Source organism: Mobula birostris, chromosome 1 (assembly GCF_030028105.1).
Source record: "Mobula birostris isolate sMobBir1 chromosome 1, sMobBir1.hap1, whole genome shotgun sequence".
Classification (NCBI taxonomy): Eukaryota; Metazoa; Chordata; class Chondrichthyes; order Myliobatiformes; family Myliobatidae; genus Mobula; species Mobula birostris.
In genome coordinates, this window is record NC_092370.1 from 127182140 (window position 1) to 127201089 (window position 18950).

Here is an 18950-nt window from a genome sequence, read left to right on the forward strand (position 1 = left end):
AGGTAGTACAAGAGTAAACAATAACAGAATGAAATGTTACAGTTACAGAGAAAGTGCACTGTAGACAGGCAATTAGGTGCCACTGCAATGACAAGGTACGTTGTAAAATACTAGGCAACAGTTCATTTATCTTATAACTGTGGGATAGAAGCTGTCCTTGGGCCTAGTAGTTTGTGCTTTCAGGCTTTAGCGTCTTCTACCCAAGGGGTCAGGAGAAGAGAGAACATATGGGGTGGGTCTGGACTTTGATTTTGTTGGTTGCTTTACCAAAGTAATGAGTTCTATAGACAGAGATCGTAGTGGTCCAGTTTAAAATATTTTATTTATTTATTGCTCTACATGAGAAGTTTGTTTATTCTTTTGTGTTTTTTCTTGTTATGCTCAATAACCAGTGATTAGTTCAGGTCATGCCCTTCTGCATCACTGGCGCCTGTTATGTTACTTTGAAGAGAGAGAGGATCAGCTTATGGATTTTAAAGAAAATTGGTTACGTTACCCTCGGAGCCTTCATACACATCTTTATCTTGATATCCTTAACCACTGACAGTGTTCAGTTTATTTTACATGTCTAATATTAATTTGTTTGGATACCTGGATGAGTCAAAATTGTCTTTTTTTTTAACCATAAGGCATAGGAGCGGAATTAGACAATTCCATCATGGCTAACTCATTATCCCCATTGACCCCATTCTCCTGCTTTCTCCCCAGAATCTTCGATGCCCTGTCACATGGACAAGTACATTTAAATGCAATGAAAAAATTTCTTGCAGCAGCACATTGTGCTGAGTGTTTTAAGGTGACTTCAGGTCGAGTTCTAGGAACGCTATGAGTTTTCTGTATTACTTTAGGCCTTGAGCCATTTGACGTTGACTTTCTCCACACTGATTCAGGGGACTTCAGCATCAATCAGTCTGTATTCCACAGGTTCATTAAACAATTGGCACACTGTTGTCATTTTCCCTATGGCTAAACAGCAATGGCACGAGAGAAATACAATTTAATTACAAAACTGCAGGTGTTAATTGAAATGTTATCATTTAAACGACTCCCAAAATTGACCCAAGACCCAGTTTCAATAGATGCAAAAAAGATGAAATGCGCTCAACTTCAAAGTTCAAAGTAAATTTATTATCAAAGTACATATATGTCATTATCTATGTGATTTATTTTTGTGGGCATACTCAATAAATCCAGTAAAACTCATAATTAAATTAAAGTTTGTCACGAACCTTGTGGCCCATCAGGCCGGTGTTTATGCTGGTTTCCATGGCGTGAAGCGACTGAGAGTACGAGACTCCCCCCGGATAGGACACCAGTCTATCGTAATTTTTGCCGGTACCCATTCTCAGCTGGGTAGACTGGAGCATTGTGTGGTTAAGTGCCTTGCTCAAGGACACACGCTGCCTTGGCCGAAGCTCGAACCCATGACCTTCAGATCGCTAGTCCAACGCCCTAACCGCTTGGCCACGCGCCACAATAACAATAATAGAAACAATGAAAGATTGTACCAACTAGGCATACAACCAGTATGAAAATGACAACAAACTGTACAAATACAAAAAGAAAGAACAAATAGTAATAATAAATAAGCAATAAATATTAAAAACTTGAGCTAGTGAGTCCATAGGTTGTGGGAACATTTCAGTGATGGGCAAGTGAAGTTATCCACACTGGTTCAAGAGCCTGATGGTTGAGAGGTGATAACTGTTCCTGAACCTCGTGGTGAGAGTCCCAGGGCTCCTGTACCACCTTCCTGATGGCAGCAGCGAGAAGAGAGCATGTCCTTCCTGGGTGGTGGGGGTCCTTTGTGATGGATGCTGCTTTCCTGTGACAATGCTCCATTTAAATTTGCTCATTGGTGGGGAGGTTTTTACCCATGATGCATTGGGGCCTATCCACTACTTTTTGTATTATATTCCATTCAAGGGCATTGGTGTTTCCATAACAGGCTGTGATGCAGCCAGTCAATATACTCTCCACCACACATCTATAGAAGTTTGTCAGAGTTTTAGACTTTATGCCGAATCTACACAAGTAGAGATGCTGTTGTGCTTTCTTCGTAATTGCACTTGTGTGCTGGGCCAGGACAGGTTCTTTGAAATGATAACACTGAGAATTTAGAGTTGCTGAATCACTCCACCTCTGATTGCCTGATGAGGACTGGCTCATGGATCTCTAGTTTCCTCCTCCTGAAGTCAATAATCAGCTCCTTGGTCTTACTGACATTGAGTAAGAAGTTTTTGTTGTGGCACCACTCAGCCAGATTTTCAAACTCCCTCCTATATGCTGATATGTCACCACCTTTCATTTGACCTATGACAGTGGCATTGTCAGCAAATTTAAATATGGCATTGGAGCTGTGCTTAGCCATGCAGTCGTAAGTGTAAAGTGAATAGAGCAGAAGACTAAGCACAGGAGCTGGTGTACCTGTGCTGAAGGAGATTGTGGAGGACATGTTGTTGCCAATCCAAACTGGCTAGGGTCTGCAAGTGAGAAAATCGAGAATCCATTGCACAGAGGTATTGAGGCCAAGGTCTTGAAGCTTGTTAATTAGTCTTAAGCAGATGATAGTATTGAATGTCGAGCTATAGTCATAAAGGGCATCCTGTTGTCTGCATCTTTGCTGTCCAAATGTTCCACGGTTGAGCGAAGACCCAATGAGTTGGCATCTGCTGTGGACTCATTGTGCTGGTAGGCAAGTTGGAGCAGATCCAAATCCCTTTTCAGGCAGGAGTTGATGTTTCATCACCAATCTCTCAAAACACTTCATCGTTGTGGATCTAAATGCTACTGAATGATAGTCATTGAGGCAAGTTACCATGTCTTTAGCCACCGGTATAATTTAAGCCTGTTTAAAGCAGGTGGGTATCTCAGCCTGCCAGTGAAAGGTTAAAGATCTTAGTGAGCACTCCAGCCTGTTGATCAGCACAAGTCTTTAGTGCTTGATCAGCTACCCCATCTGGGCTAGATGCTTTGCGCGAGCTCACCCTCCTGAAGGGTGCTCTCACGTCAGCCTCAAAGACTGCAATCACAGGGACATCGGGATCTGTGGGAGTCTGTGATGGTTCCTCCATGTTTTGACAGTCAAAACAAACATAGAAGACATTAAACTTATTTGGAAGCGAAGCCCTATTGCCACCTATGTGGCTTGATTTTACTTTACAAGAGGTGATAGCATTCAAGCCCTGCCATAACTGTCAAGCATCCTTCATTGTTTCAACTTTAGTCCAGATTACTCAAGAAGTTGGAGACACAAGAGGTTGTAGGTACTGGAATCTGGAGCCGCAAACAATCTGCGATGAGAAAAGAATTGTGCATGTTTCCTTTCCACCCACAAATGCTGTTCGACTGGCTACAGTCCTCTAGTAGATTGTTATACTGGGAGGTGGATTAGCTATTTTAATTTCACAGTGATCCTGCTTGCTTCTTAGTGACATTCTCTTTCAGAGTTAACCTTAACCATCCATAGTTAACTCTAACCACCTATAGTTCTGTCTCTTAGAAACCTCTTTAGTTAAAGAGTTGTCAGACCTTGAGAATCGGTGTCTTTTAAGCAGTGAACATGAGCCAGTATTGCAGGGTGAGTTTGTCCTCCAGCCCACCAAGCATACCCCTTCTCAATACAACCAGTCAGAACCCACTGCTATATGTTCACAACTAACTTCAGATAATCTAGACAATTTCAAAATTTCTATTATTCCAGGTGACTGTAATTCCTAACCTCTAATATCGATATTGTTACCTTATTAAATTCAATAACCTTTGTATGGTTTCTTAAACTTCAAACTCCCTTCTTTGATTTGCAAGTATAAAAGTAGAGACTTGATACCCCGTAATCACCACTTACTGATTTATCAGGTCTGGTAATGTTTTGAATACTGTTTAAGTACTTAGTGTGGATCCTTAGTTTGGATATGACTGCCAACTGTTTTGATTTCATTGTGAATGGTAATAATAACTACTAATTGGTTTATTGACTTTGCTTGAAATTTTACTCTTCCAAAAACTGCTACTTAACAAGCTTCAAGTATACTTTAATGTTTAGTGTTTGACTTTATAGAATAAATCCTTACACTGTAGTTTTGAATCATTGGAATAATATCTGGTTTCCATGTTTGTTTTGCAGCATCTACTGGAGACATATGGATATGCATTTGTGTTTTCATTGACAGGATATTTTGGAATTTCCTTTGTACTAGCCTTGATAAAGCTCTTTGGTGCACTAATAGCTGTAACAGGTAATATGTACTTCAGTTTGGTTGCCACTGTTAAGATTTACTGAAATTGTGTATTGGTTAAAACTAAGACTGAAGCCTGCCAGCTTGTTGTAATCTCAAGCAAAAGCTAACTAACCAGAAATATCAGCACTTATTGTTTTCTCAGTTATGCAGAGCAAACTGAAAATAAAGGCATAATAGATTAAAAACACCAAGAAAGCAGGCAAACCACTTCCCAGTATAACAATGAGCTATTAAGGCAGTGATATGATACTGGCTTGTCATATGTGTAGCACTCATGGAGCACCGTAAAGAATTTTACCTATGCTTATTTTGGACTGAGATAGAAAATGATACTTAGGAGATCTCATAATTTTATCTGTTCATTGTAATGTGAATCTTTTTTTCACCTTGCAGAAAATAAAATCCTGTCCTCCCCCATCTCAGCCCCATCATTAACATTATGTGCCTAGAATGTGTGGCTTGTACTGTGTTGCCACTTACTGACACTTGTTCACCGTTTTAGTTGTGTTCCATACTCTTTATCTTCTCAGTACAAGTCAATATTGACCAGCCTGTTGACCTATAACAAACCGACTTAGGTTATTCAGATCACTACATGAATCTTAATTAATTCAATCAAAAATTGCACTTTATTGTCTCTATGCAATTAGTAACATAAATTACGTTGACCTCAGGCTGACAACTTAAGCCATGAATTCTATTGTTCCCTTTGTACCAATACTCACTCCAACTTATAACACTGAAATAGGGGACTTCTATTGGCTAAATGATTGATCTTTTGTTTTCTGCTCTTGGTATGGCATTCTTTCTTATGATACTTCGACTCCAGAGTTCTCACTGCTTTGCATCCAGAGCCCCTCATTCTTATTCTCTTTCCTTATCAATTCAAACTGTTGTGTTTGGATTTTGTTGGCTCTAGCCCATCTGGTTATTGTGTATGTCAGCCTTTCATTAGCTCTGGTCCAAGGCAGCATCACTTTATTGCCCTTCTCCCAAGTACGACCTGTACTTCATGTCTCTTCCTTTGTCCTCCCTGATACAGACTAGTTCAAACCAACTTACCCAGATTAGCCAGTTGCTAGATCAAAGTTATTTCAAATCGCAGACACGGAGTGCTCTATTCGTAAACCTGCATGCTCTATTTTACCAAAGAACATTTCACAAATAACTTCTTATTTGGGAATTGTCTTTTGTTCAGCAGATATCAGTAGGGGTATCATTATGTTTGTTTTTAATTGGCATTATCCTGCAATTCCTGAGCAAAACCAGTTCACAAAATGGAGGGCACAGAACAGTTTCACAAAATCAAGAGACACAAGAAAATCTGCAGATGCTGGAGTTCCAAAGCAACACACACGAATTGCTGGAGGAACTCATCAGTCTAGGCATCCTTTATGGAAAAGAGTAAACAGTTGACATCTCAGGCCGAGACCCTTCATCAGGTCCTCCACCCAAAACATTGATTGTTTGCTCTTTTCCATCGATGATGCCCGGCCTGCTGAGTTTCTCAAAATATTGACTTTCATTCCTTTTACCACATGACAAGAACAAAGACATCTGTTTTTTCTGCTTCCACTCTTCTTGACATTTTTCATATTCCTTCATGGCTAACAAGTAGCTTGGAATAAGCCTGTACTGGTTATTCATTACTGCTTAGGGTTGGAAGTACAGACAAAACCAAAAGTTAGGCCATTGAAAGACCACAGAAATGTCCATCCACAAGTGACTGTTCTTTCGCATAGTCACTATCTTAGAAAGACATTAATGCTGCCTGAAATTAAAACTGTTCAGGGGTATAGCTGCCTGAAAAATAAGTATTCAGGAAAGTTAACTTCAAGTTTCTCTCACGTGGCCGTATTAGAAAGCTGCTCATTAAAGTATCACAATAAGTAGTTTACACTTGGAGAAGTAGATCCTGGTAGCATTTTCTCCAGTAGTTTTGTGCTTAGACACATTTAACCACTTAATCCAGATTTGAGATTGATACTGTTCATATCTGGAAGTTTGGTGTTAGCAAGCTTTAGAGTTGGCCGAGGTGGTTGGATTGGGAGAGGAGAGGTAGTAACATATGGCAGTCATTTCATACACAACCCTATTCTATATTGCTATATTACATGGACACGCAAGAATCATATGAATTATATTAAGAGATCTCAACATGTCAAAGATGAACTGGGGAATATTTTTGTTCTATGTTGCTATGCTTGTTTAACAGAATATATCAGCACATCTCCTGTATAAAGGTCAATCTGCTGAGATTTGTTGGTTTTCAAACACATACAGTGACATGCAAAAGTTTGGGCACCCCTGGTCAAAATTTTTGCTACTGTGAATAGCTAAGCGAGTAAAAGATGACCTGATTTTCAGAAAGAGGAATAAAGTTAAAGATGACACATTTCTTTAATATTTTAAGCAAGATTACTTTTTTTATTTCCATCTTTTACAGTTTCAAAATAACAGAAAAGGAAAGGGGCCCAAAGCAAAAGTTTGGGCACCCTGCATGGTCAAACTTAGTAACACCCTCTTTGGCAAGTATCACAGCTTGCAAATGCTTTCTGTAGCCAGCTAAGAGTCTTTCAATTCTTGTTTGGGGGATTTTTGCCCATTCTTCCTTGCAAAAGGCTTTTAGTTTTATGAGATTCACATTACCCTGTTTCGAAGTCCTTTTGTACAATAAGACATCTCAAGGAAAAAGGGGCCATATGTAAATAACATACTGTGTACATACATCTATTGATGCTTCTGGACACATCTTCAGTGATGTTCCTGGAATCATCGGGTGTTTCGGGTCTTTCAACATCATACAGCCTCCTCCAGGTGACCCAGTCGGGGCTGATCAGACCCCAGCTTGTGTCCAGATGGCTAGCTACTTATGACTCCATGGCTCCCCTCTTTTGAGCCACAGCCATCTTGAGGCCCTCTCTGCCGCATCGATGGTACTGTGGATGGCTCTCCTCTTCCTCTCTCCCTCGATGCCCAAAATGCTGAAGGCTCTAACTGAAGAACGGGCTACGAATCCCCTACAACCAACCTCCACTGGGAGTCACCTCGCTCTCCATCCAGCCTGCTGACAGTTGCTGACCAGTCCTGCGTACTTGGAGAGCTTCCTTTCAATGGCCTCTTCCAAGCTATCTTCCCATGGGACTGTCAGCTCCAGCAGCACCACTTGCTTAGTCGACTCAGACACAAGGACAATGTCTGGTCGCAAGGTGGTGGCTGCGATATGGTTGGGGAACTTCAGCTACCCTTCGAGGTCCACCAACAGCTGCCAGTCCCTTGCAGAGGTCAGAATGCCTGCAGATGTTCTTTTGGCAGGTATTGGCTGCTCCCCAGCTCTGACAAAGGCAATGGTCTGCTTGGAGGGTCGGGACCGCTTCGCCCACTCAACTCCTGCGCTGACAGCTTCAGCGATGGTCTTCAGGACCTGATCATGCCTCCACCTGTACCGTCCCTCACCAAGTGCCCTTGCACAGCTGCTGAGGACGTGCTCCAGGGTTCAAAGTAATGTTGGATTGGAGATCAGTATTGGAGAAGATAATAAAACTGACAGGGAATAAACCTCTTGGACCTGATAACCTGCATTTGGGTTATGAAGGTGGTGAATTTGGAGCTGGTCAATTAACTCGTTGTCACAGTTCAAAATTACATTGGCTCTTCAATGCTTCCAACTGTTTGGAGAGGTGACAAATGTACCCTACTATTTAAAAATAAGGAGGGAGAGAGAAAGCAGGTAATCAGTTAGTACATTTAATGCTGCCATTCATTGTTAAGGACATAATTAGAAAATAATAATAGCATTGAGCAGACTCGATGCATTTTGATGAATGAAAGATCATGTTTTTCACAAATCTGTTGAAATTTTTATTGGTAGGTATAGTGTACTTGGACGTTGAGAAACTTAAAATAAATCCTACACGAGATTATTAAAGCATGACTCCATGATTTTAAGGGTAATATACTGTCATGGATTAAGACTTAGTTAATGGAAAGAAAGTAGAGTCGAGGTAAATGGTTGATCTTCAATCGGGGGAACTGTAACCAAGGGAATGTCACAGTACTGTATTGATGTGCACCCCCCTCCCCCCCCACCGCTCACAGTCTATATCAGTGAGTTGGATCAGTGAGTTTATCCAACTATCAAGTGTAATATATTAATATTTGCTGATGGTGCAAAAAACGTATGCAGAGACTTTCAGAGTGATATCACCAAACTAAGAGGATGGGCAAGGTGACAGTAGATAGAATAAATGCAAAGTAATGCCATTCGATGAAAAGAAAATTGGGGAAAAATGAATTGTTTTTAAATGGTGAGAGGTTGGGAGGTGTGGTCTTTAGAGAGGGGCCTGTATCTCCTCCACGGAAACTACCCAAATCACTGAATGTTAATGATCAAAATCAGGAAGCGAATGATATGTTCGCCTTTAATTGAAAGAAAGTTTTGAGTTTAGAATAGAGACATCCTGCTTTAATAATGTAGAGCCCTGGTGAGATTGCATGCAGAAAAAAGTGTATATGTCTGGTCCTCCTACGTAAGGAGGTAGGTACTTGTGATAAATGGAGGTCAGCGAGGGTTCGTCATTGATATCTGGGATGTGAATTGTTCATGTAAGGAGAATTTCAGTAGACCATGTCTATACTCTTCAGAAATTGTAGTATCAGAGTATCTCATTAAAGTGCATAAAAGAAATCTCAGGTTGATGAGGTAGTTGATGTTTCCCTGGCACTGTTTGTGGTACAAGGAGTCATAGTCTCAAGGTGAAATAATCACAGAGATGGGAAAAAAAATTTTCTTCAACCAGAGAGTAGTGAATCTCTGAACTTCTCCATCCTAGGTGCTACCTCTTGTGCATATTCAAGGATGTTATCACGGACTTTTAGATATTAAAGGAACAAAGGGATGTCAGGTCATTGCAGAACAGTGACTTGGCTGAAGTAGAAGATGAACCAAGATGGTGGAGTAAGCATAAGAGGGCAAATGCCCAATTCCTGCTTCTTCGTTTTGAAACCATTAATACTACCCTTGCTCTAAGTTGACACAGACTCTATTTCAGTGGGTAGCATTTCTGTTTCTGGATTGCTGGTCCCACACCTGAAACTTGATCTGAAAAATGTAGCTGACATTCAAATGCAATATTGAGCAGGGGGTTGCAGTATTGGAAGTGTTGCCTTTCACCTGCAACAGTTAACTCTGGTCCTGCTGACTCAGTGGAAATGAAAGGCCCCATGGCACTCTATTGAAGAAGAGTAAGTCAGGGCTAGTCTTTGTCTCTCAATCAATAACATAAGAATGGTGTATCTGTGCCAATCATGTTCTTCTTTGTGGTTAACTGCATATTGGCTGCTATATTTCCAGTTTTGCAGTATTGACTATACATTAGTGAATGTTTTATTATTCCTTTAGGAGAGCATGCAAGCCTGTTTTCTTCATTAAATGTCTGTATTTCTTTATTCCTACAATTTCATACTAATCTTCACTAAGGAGAGTTTGAAATAGTTTGCACCATTACTGTGTATCTGGTGTTGTAAATTATATTTGCATTTTTTTTAGAAAAAGAAATCCTCCACTGATAAGATGTATAGAGTTATTCATTGTAAAGTCACAAATGTGTCAGATTGCTAATTAACTATTATTTCACTTGTCAGAGAAACATTCAGAACATTGGGTTAAGAAGTTTCAAGTCCATAATGGAGTTGACCTCTATGTTTCTTTCTTTGTAGTAACCACAGGAAGAAAAGCAATGACCATTGGTCTTTCATTTCTCTTCTTTTCAAAGCCTTTTACTTTGCAGTAAGTAAATCTTTCATGTATGAGACTGATATGTATATGAGATCTCAGAAGCAGTAATGCAGTCCAGTATCAAAGTTGAGGTTCTCCCCACAGTACTCAAGAACCCCAATTATGAACAATAGAGCAGGAACTGGAATGGCTAACACTGATTGTGTTCAGTTGTTTTTATAGGTAATTCTGCCTATTCAGTTTTCCCAAATCTCTCAGCAAGTTCATTCTCTCTAGGAAAGCATTTATTCTCCCTCAAAACTATTTCAAAACATCTTGCACCAGAAACTTTATACAGGTTTGCCTTAAGGATGAAAATGTTGCATCATTTGCTCCTAATTTCCTAATTCAAAATTTTCTTGTGGTATTTACACTCTTCATTATATTTGTCTGGGTCGTTTTGTAAAATCTGTTTTCTAAAACACTGAACTTGTTCTGATAACTTGAATTATGGATGCACGGAATCAAAGAGACTTGGTCCAATGACCCGTAACTTGTACAGCAGCCACACTTTTTAGAATTTGTACTTTGTCCCTTGTTAACAACATCTGGTGTATATATTTTTTATCATTGACTTGAGTTAAATGCAGTGCTCTATTTGTAAATTTAGGCCACAGTAACTTCTGAATTCCTTTAATTAGCATATTATACGACTATTACTAAATTGTTTTTCTTTAGCCTATATTCATTTTGTCATCATTATTATGCTGCTATATCATTCTAAAGACAGCAAAACAAACACAAGCAGTGTTACATTAGTGCAGCAACTTTTGGTTTTAATTGGATCATCAGAGAGAGGGGTAGACTGCCATCAGTTGTCATGTTCTCATTGACATTTGACAACTGAAGACATTTTTCTTATATTTACTTATCTTCCTCTGCTATTTTTACATTTTTTTCTTTCTCTGATCACACTCCCATTCATTTAGAACAGACTCACGGTGGGCTGAAACTATCTTAATTTATTTATATTTTCTTACTTAATGCTATTGTAGTTGAAAATAGAAAGTTGAAAGGCTGATCTGAATGATGCAACTGAGTCCATTTTTGATGTAATTTTAAGTGTGATAATAAATACTACCAGGTAAACTGGTGCTATTAACATTGATATGGCATACTAAAGCTTCAGCTTGTAGATCACTGCAAGTGCTATATTAATTATATTTTTTTTTCTCTTCAAGCTATATATGGTCAGGTCTTCTGGTCCTCATTGGTATCTTCCTGAATATTTACAGCAAAAACAAGGACATAATTAGGCTGCCTTCACTGACTGACATTCGGAATAAAATCCGGAAAAGGCAAATGAGACCTACTTCAGAAAGGGTGTAGAGCCCACGTTGGTTTTCGCTTCTGATTTGATTGGGCATTGCCGTCACTGGTTGGCCTTGACAGGACATTCTGCATAAGTGCACTTGTACACCTACTATTAATGCAACTGATGACTAGTTGTACGATGAGAAAAATATGATCAAAGCTGGAAAAAATATGAACTATACAAATGTGATAAAAGGGAACAATGTAAAGCTTGGACTATGTTTTCCATAACTATCACAATGATTGTTTACTAATAATGCGTATAAAATTCCAGACTTTTGAATTACAGTACTTTCACTTGGTCCCTCTGTGCTTTGTCTTTGTTTGAATTCTGAGCAGTGGCCTGTGCTTTTTAAGTTTTGTAAATCAATCACATTTGTGTTTTGCTATTTCTTATTATTCAACGGAAATTACAAATATATCAGTTATGACAAAATGTATGTGTTTTTTAATTATATGTGTGTGCACAATTTAATTGAAATAATTGTAGTGTGGTAGTATTTAAAATTGTTATTTATCATAAATATATATGCCCTTCAAATATACTTGATGCAACTTGTTTGTACTGGGTTCCTGAATCGATCCACAGCAGGTGTGGGGCATGCAGTTTGAAAATGTACATTAAATTATATAGTTACAGTAAGGAATACCATGAAACTCTCATTCAGTAGTGACCCTAGCTAGATCAAGAATTCTTCATTGTATTTAATTTATACTAGTTCACAAAAATGACTGTCATAATTGCCATATATTGCCAAAACACTTTTGTTCTTCACAGTGCCTCAGCTAAGCCTACTGGTTACCTTTTTATTAAGAGCAGAAGTCAAAGACCAGGAAAGTACAAAGATGTTGCACTGGTCCCTAGCCTATCCCACACCAAAACCAAATTTGTGTTATGACAATTATATCATTCTGTTTTTGCATAAATTATTTTTAATGCTTAATGTTTATTTTTTAATTTGTTTTTCACTGTTTCAGAGTTTGGAGGCTTTCTATTACAAAAAGAAATAGTGTAAAGCATCATACTAAGTTTCAATTTTTTGCAATTAGTATATTTTCCTTGGATTTATTTAAATTTGTAGGAGGAATTGACATCCACTTAGTTATCGCTGTTTATATGCCAGATATTTTTAATACAAGGTACGAACAAGTTAAACAGGGTTTAAAATATTGGATCTTCAACAATTGTATTTGTGGTCAATATACACGTAATATAAATCTTATCTATGTGGATATTGCTGCATTTTAAATGAGGGTGTGAATGAACACGATGGATTACTTCTGTTATGATCCTGCATTCTCACTAGCTGGTAATTTACCAATAATTTCCATTAATATCTACTTTCAAATTTTAAAATGCATTCCAAAGAATGACAAATTCAGATATTTGTGTGGGCATTGTTGCAATATAGATGTTGCACGACTGATGTAAAGGTGTTTTGTTTTCCTCAGCTGTGATAATTTGAAAGTTCAGGTGCAATTTTGCACTGGATTCACTCCAAAATATGTCTTATTGCACACAAAGGTAATTTAAATCAATAATTGTATTTCCAGCTTTTCAAAAATGTTTTGGCTATTTGATCAAGACTCTTGGGGGGAAAATGAATAAACTTATTTGGTAATTATTCCTATTCCACTGATATTTACAGCACTATTTTAAGTTTCATGATTTGAAAGTGTTTGTTCCTTATAGGAAAACTACATGTATAAATTTATGCTGTCCTTTTACCCCTATGATTCACTGATCAATTTTGAAAAGGAGTCTGTACTCTGAATAGCAGATGAAAGGTTATTTGCACTTCCCATTCCTACTACTTACCTAAAAGATGGTCACAATTTTCAGATTGCGTTTGATCACTGGGACATTTTACTGGAGTTAATTACATCCTTGAAAGAAAAAAAAGAACAGGATTAAGCCAAACAAATAACCCTGAAATAATTTCAAACAATATAAAAATAATTTGCTTATTGGTAATGTGAATATAGTAGCATAATCTTACACATTATTTCAGTCAGAATCAATATGAATAATAGGCCATTAGAATGAGGCTGATGTCCTTTCAACATCCTCACATCTGTTCAGTTTTCTGCATTGTTCCATCACACATCACACCAATATTAAATGCCTTTATAAAAAGTAAAGTTTATAATCATAAGCACAAGAACAATGAAAGCTTACATGCAGTAGCATCTCAGGCACTAAGCATGAGATATACAATATTCACAAGAAAAGCATAAGTTATAAATAATTTTTACATGAAAAAACACAAATACAACCAAAAGGTCATTTTAGTGTAAAGAGCCATTATGTTGCTGAACTCCAGTGATTAGGGTTGCGCCAGTTAATTTAAGAACTAAGTGGTTGAAGGGCGGTGGCTGCTCTTGAACCTGGGGGTGTGGGACTTCAGAAATTTCTGTACCTCCTGCTCATGGTAGTTGTGTGGTAATTGGTATTCCATAATATGATGGGATGTTGATGCTGAGGAATTTGAATAATCTTTGTTTCTTATCCTATGGTGTGGGTTATAAACTCTTTTCACACCCCATGTTTAGGGCACCTCAACTCCAACTTTAGAGAGGCTGCAGGAGCACTGAAGTCATGCTTTTATTTCTATTTCTCTCACCTGCCACCAAAATCTGCTGGTGAGACATGTCCTACCAATTCATCTTATTAAAACACCCTATTTGCTCTAGTTAACCTAGATATAAATTCCATTTCTGGAGATGAAAACTGAGTTTTTTTTTACAGAAGTAAATGATAAATAGACCAGTTGCTCAGCATGAAGTGATTTCTCATCAACCTAGGCTAGATTTTGACTCCCCCCCCCCCCCCCCCATACAGTTGGACCAGTCAGAATCATAACCTTTAGCTCACTCTATTTACAGTGGCCATCAAACACCTATCCACATCATTTCTCCTGCCACTTCCCAGTACCCACCATTTCTCCTGCCATCCATTCTACCAGAGGTAATATACAGTAATCTATTAACCAAGATGTCAGAAAAAAATTGCTCCATCACCGGGAGAATGTGCAAATTCCACACAGACAGCCCTCAAGGTCATGACCAGATTCAGGTTTTGTGAACCGTGAGGCAACAGTATTAGACACTATGCTGCTCTGTTTCATGCTTGGCTGTGATATAATATGAGCATAATATTTATCTAATCAAAACAAAAGTTGAAGAATTTTACAGGTGGGCTGTATAGAACTGTTTAGTCAATTGTACCTGTACAAGCTCTTAACAAATCTAATAACTTAACTTTCATAGTTTTATCCTATGCCCTGGCAGTTTTATAAAGTAAGTTCAGGTATGGAAGGAAGTTGTTTGACCACCATATCCATACCAGCTCCTTACCAGAGATTTTCTCTAGTTCTACCAACCAACCCTTTTGCCAAGCACGGAGTTCTGTCCGCCAGAAAAAGCACGATCTCCCAGTGGCTGTTCATTGTAATTCCACTTCCAATTCCCATTCCGACATGCCAGTCCACCTACAATCGCAATGTGGCCACAATCAGGTTGAAGGAGCAACACCTTATATTTCATTTGGGTAGCCTCCAATCTGATGGCATGAGCATTGATTTCTCGAACTTCTGGCTATGCACCCCCCCCCACCCTTTCACCATTCCCTATTCCCTGTCCATCACCTCCCTCTGGTGCTCCTCCCCCTTTTCTTTCTTCCATGGCTTTCTGTCTTCTTCTATAAGATTCCCCTTTCTCCAGCCCTGTATTTGTTCCACCAATCAACTTCCCAGCTCTTTACCTCATCCCTCACTCCCCTCCCGGTTTAACTTATCACCTTGTGTTTTTCCTCCCCCTCCCCCCATCTTCTAACTTGGACTCCTCATCCTTATTTTTTTCTCTCCAGTCCTGGTGGAGGGTCTCGGCCCAAAACGTCGACTGTACTCTTTTCCACAGATGCTGCCTAGCTTGCTGAGTTCCTCCAGCATTTTGTATGTGTTGCTTGGATTTCCATTATCTGCAGATTTTCTCTTGTTTCAGATCAAGTCATTGTTTCTTTGTGAAACTGTACCCATTAGGAAATTACCTAGCAACTTATTTTTTGCATGCATGTGGCATCAAATGCATACTTCATGATATTGCTACTTGTGCATAGCATATATCCTCTATTGGAAGAAAAATTAGGAGCTATTAGCTTTGCTGAATAGTCTCAGTACAGCCCAGACTACTTCAATGCATTAAAGACTGAAGAAGATAGAAACACTCATCAGGTCAGGCACCTTCTATGAAAGAAGAAATGATTAACATTTTTAGCCCGAAAAATATCTAATCTGTTGTCATTTTCTTTATATAATATTTATATGTGTATATATGATTACTTATTTAACTAGGATTTTAAAAAAAATCAATGAAAGAACCAACGAGTTCCCCTCCACCCTAACTATCCACTTCTGTCTGGAAGAACTTGTGCTCACTCTCAACAATTTTTCATTTACCTGCTCCCATTTTTTTCCAAACTTAAGGGGTACCCATGGGCATCCACTTGAGCCCCAGCAATACCTGCCTTTTCACTGGCCATGTAGAACAGTCCATGTTCCAAGCCTTCCCTGGTAATGCTCCCCAACTCTTCCCACCACTCTTAACAGTGATAGAGTTCCTCTTGTCCTTACCTGCCACCCCATGAGCTTCTGCATTCAGCACATCATCCTCCACAACTTCCACCATCTTCAAAGGGACCCTACCACCAAACACATCTTTACTCCCCCCCCCCCCCACACCTCTGTGCTTGCTCATTCCCTCTATAATTTCCTCCATTTGGGGCCCCAGACAGTCCTTCCAGGTGAGGCAACATTTCTCCTGGAATCTGTTGAGGTCATGTATTGTGAACAATGTTCCCAAAGTGTTCTCCTCTACAATTAAACCCCTCATTAACTGGGTTCCGCTTCGTTGAGCACCTCTGCTCCATGCGCCAAAAGTGGAACTTCTCAGTGGCCAAACGTTTGAATTCTGATTCCCACTCTCATTCCAACATGTCAGTCCAGAGCCTCTTGTGCCACAAAGAGGCCACCCTCAAGATGGAGGAGCAATGCCTTATATTCTCTCTGGATAGCCTCCAACCTGTTGGCATGAATATTGATTTCTCCTTCCATTTAAAAACAATATTCCCTTCCCCTCCCCTTTTGTTCTATTCCCCACACTGGCCTTTTATCTCTTCTCACAATAGACAATAGGTGCAGGAGTAGGCCATTTGGCCCTTCGAGCTAGCACTGCCATTCACTGTGATCATGGCTGATCATCCACAATCAGTATCCAGTTCCTGCCTTATCCACATAACCTTTGATTCTGCTATCTTTAAGAGCTCTATCCATCTCTTTTTTGAAAGCATCCAGAGACTTGGTCTCCATGCACCTGCCTATCACCTCCCCCCTCATCCTTCCTTTTCTCCTATGATCCACTCTCCTCTCCTATTAAATTCCTTTGTCTCCAGACCTTCATCTTTCCTACTCACTGGGCTTCACCAGTCATCTTCTAGCTATCCTCCTTCCCCTCACCCCTCCAACTTTTTTATTGTGGCATCTTCCCCATCCCTTACCAGTCTTGAAGAAGGGTCTCAGCTCAAAAAGTCGACTGTACTCTTTTCCAGAGATGCTGCCAGGCCTGCTGAGTTCCAGCATTTTGTGTGTGTTGCATGGATTTCCAGCACCTGCAGATTTTCTTTTGTTTGTGATTGGACAACCCTTCATATGGGGTCTTGCAAAATTTTCTTCTTGTATTGATTTTCTCTTGCAGGGTAGAACAGAACATGATTCCACGACATCTTCATACAGTGCAGTTCAGATTTTAACCATGTTGCATTAAAGCGTATTTCTTCATGATTTTCTTCCCTTTTTGTTTATTTCTGTGCCCTCTAAACTTAGCCCTTCCACTAAAGAAAACAGCCTCCCTGCCTCCTTCTTTACTTTATTCACTTCATCCTTCTCTTCCCAAAGAAAACAGCACCAGCTTCTCTAACCTTGGAACTGCAGTGACTCATCTCAGGAACCTTTCAATGCTTTTTCTGGAACTTATTGCTTCATATCGTTTCAGTAATCTGGCAAATATAATTGCACACAATGCTCCAGTTGAGTCTCTGATAAAAGATCAGCATGATTTCCTTGTTATATTTGAATTGTTTTTTTTATTCTATATCCGTATAAGTAAAGCCGGGAACTGTGTATATTTTATTAACCATTTCATCACCTTCCCTGCCACTTCCAATAACTGGTGCATATACACTTTCTCTGTTCCTGCACACCTTTAGACAATATTCTGCAATCTCTCTTCATTCTACCCAGCAAAATGCATCACTTAACATTTCTCCAAATTTAACTTCATCTGCCATGCCTCTGCCCATTCCACTATCCTGTTTATATCCCACTATAATTTTTGCAGTGCACAATGATGCCCAGTTTCATAACTTCCGCATTTTTTTTCCTTTTTCAGCTATATTTTATAAATTTGAATATGCTTCAACCACCCTTTCAGGCAGCAGATTCCACATCTCAGCAGTTACAGAAATTTTCATAAAGCTTTGACTTTAAGATGCCTTACCTATTGAAATACAATTGAGCCCTTGGTTACCAAGCTTTGTGTAATAAAGACTGCAAAATATTTTGAAATAGTTAGTGGTGCATTAAACTGCAATAAAATTGCATCAGATAAGTTTCTGGTCAAGGGCAAGAATTTATTTGAAAGAAATTAGTGACACGTTCCTTTACCCTGTTTCTTTTTCCGTGTTCTTCGCAGTGGTGTAGCATTGAAAACCACTGGTGTATTCAATTACAAAATGCATTTTAACATTCTGTTTTCAAAATGTTTTGGTATTTTTTGCTCCTTTTACTGGCCCCTGGCTCATTTTTCTATATCCTGACAAGCTGAATCATCCAAAAATTGAATCTGTCTGAGATTAGTCTTTCAAACAAAGAAAAACCTCAGCTTAGAAATATTTGGTGTAATTTTGAAAAAAATCTTTACCTTGAATGTTTACTAGGGTTGTTGTACAAAGGCCACCCTTTCCTTTATTAATGTCAACTGCATCAGTTAGATCAGTGACCTATGTTTTTTTTACTAGTTTCTTGCAATAAATAATGGTGGATGTCTGAAGCTCATCACAACCACAAATAGGGTGGTATATAATACGTCGCCCTCTCAAAATTGCCACAGCAGGGAGTACTGGCAGCCCATTCATTATTTGGATATTTCAGGCAAAGGTTTTTTTTTCTCTTTGTCCTTGGACTTGAAATGGAATCTGCAAAGTTCATTCTGTGAGAGCCATTTTTTAAACCTTTAGAATTTGCAAGTCCCATCAGCAGGTACCGAGTTTAGATATTGAAGTGTGGATGTGCTGTCCTCCATGACTCCTCACACTGCCAAATTAAGTGTAATAGGAAAATTCATGAGGGTGATTACCATATCAAAGTTCAGCAGATTTCGTTCGAAAGCCATTAAACACAATGGTGTTTACGACTTTAAATGCATGTAAAGTGGATGAATTTAGTTCCTCCAAGGACGGGATGTTTTTTGCCTAAAACTGTAGAAAAATCTGATCTACTATCCCTTAAAGATAATGAACATCAAATTACTTAATGCTGTAGTCACCTGTTCTATATCATTATGCT

At 39.0% G+C, this 18950-nt stretch overlaps 1 protein-coding gene and 1 long non-coding RNA gene across 2 annotated transcripts in view; one reads left to right on the forward strand and one right to left on the reverse strand.

The window, feature by feature from the left end:
* slc35b3 (solute carrier family 35 member B3) overlaps window positions 1–12942 on the forward strand; it is a 61580-nt gene extending 48638 nt beyond the window's left edge. The window contains exons 7-9 of the mRNA XM_072261787.1: window positions 4127–4238; window positions 9960–10029; window positions 11199–12942. Of these exons, the coding sequence (XP_072117888.1) occupies window positions 4127–4238; window positions 9960–10029; window positions 11199–11346 (330 nt within the window). The 3' untranslated portion in view covers window positions 11347–12942. The remainder of the gene's footprint in view (window positions 1–4126; window positions 4239–9959; window positions 10030–11198) is intronic.
* On the reverse strand, window positions 6660–17297 carry LOC140199541 (uncharacterized). The gene is made up of 3 exons (XR_011886439.1): window positions 16886–17297; window positions 13151–13218; window positions 6660–7938 (listed from the first exon to the last, which is right to left on the reverse strand). It is a non-coding gene; the product is annotated as an uncharacterized lncRNA (long non-coding RNA).
* Between the last annotated feature and the right edge of the window lie 1653 nt (window positions 17298–18950).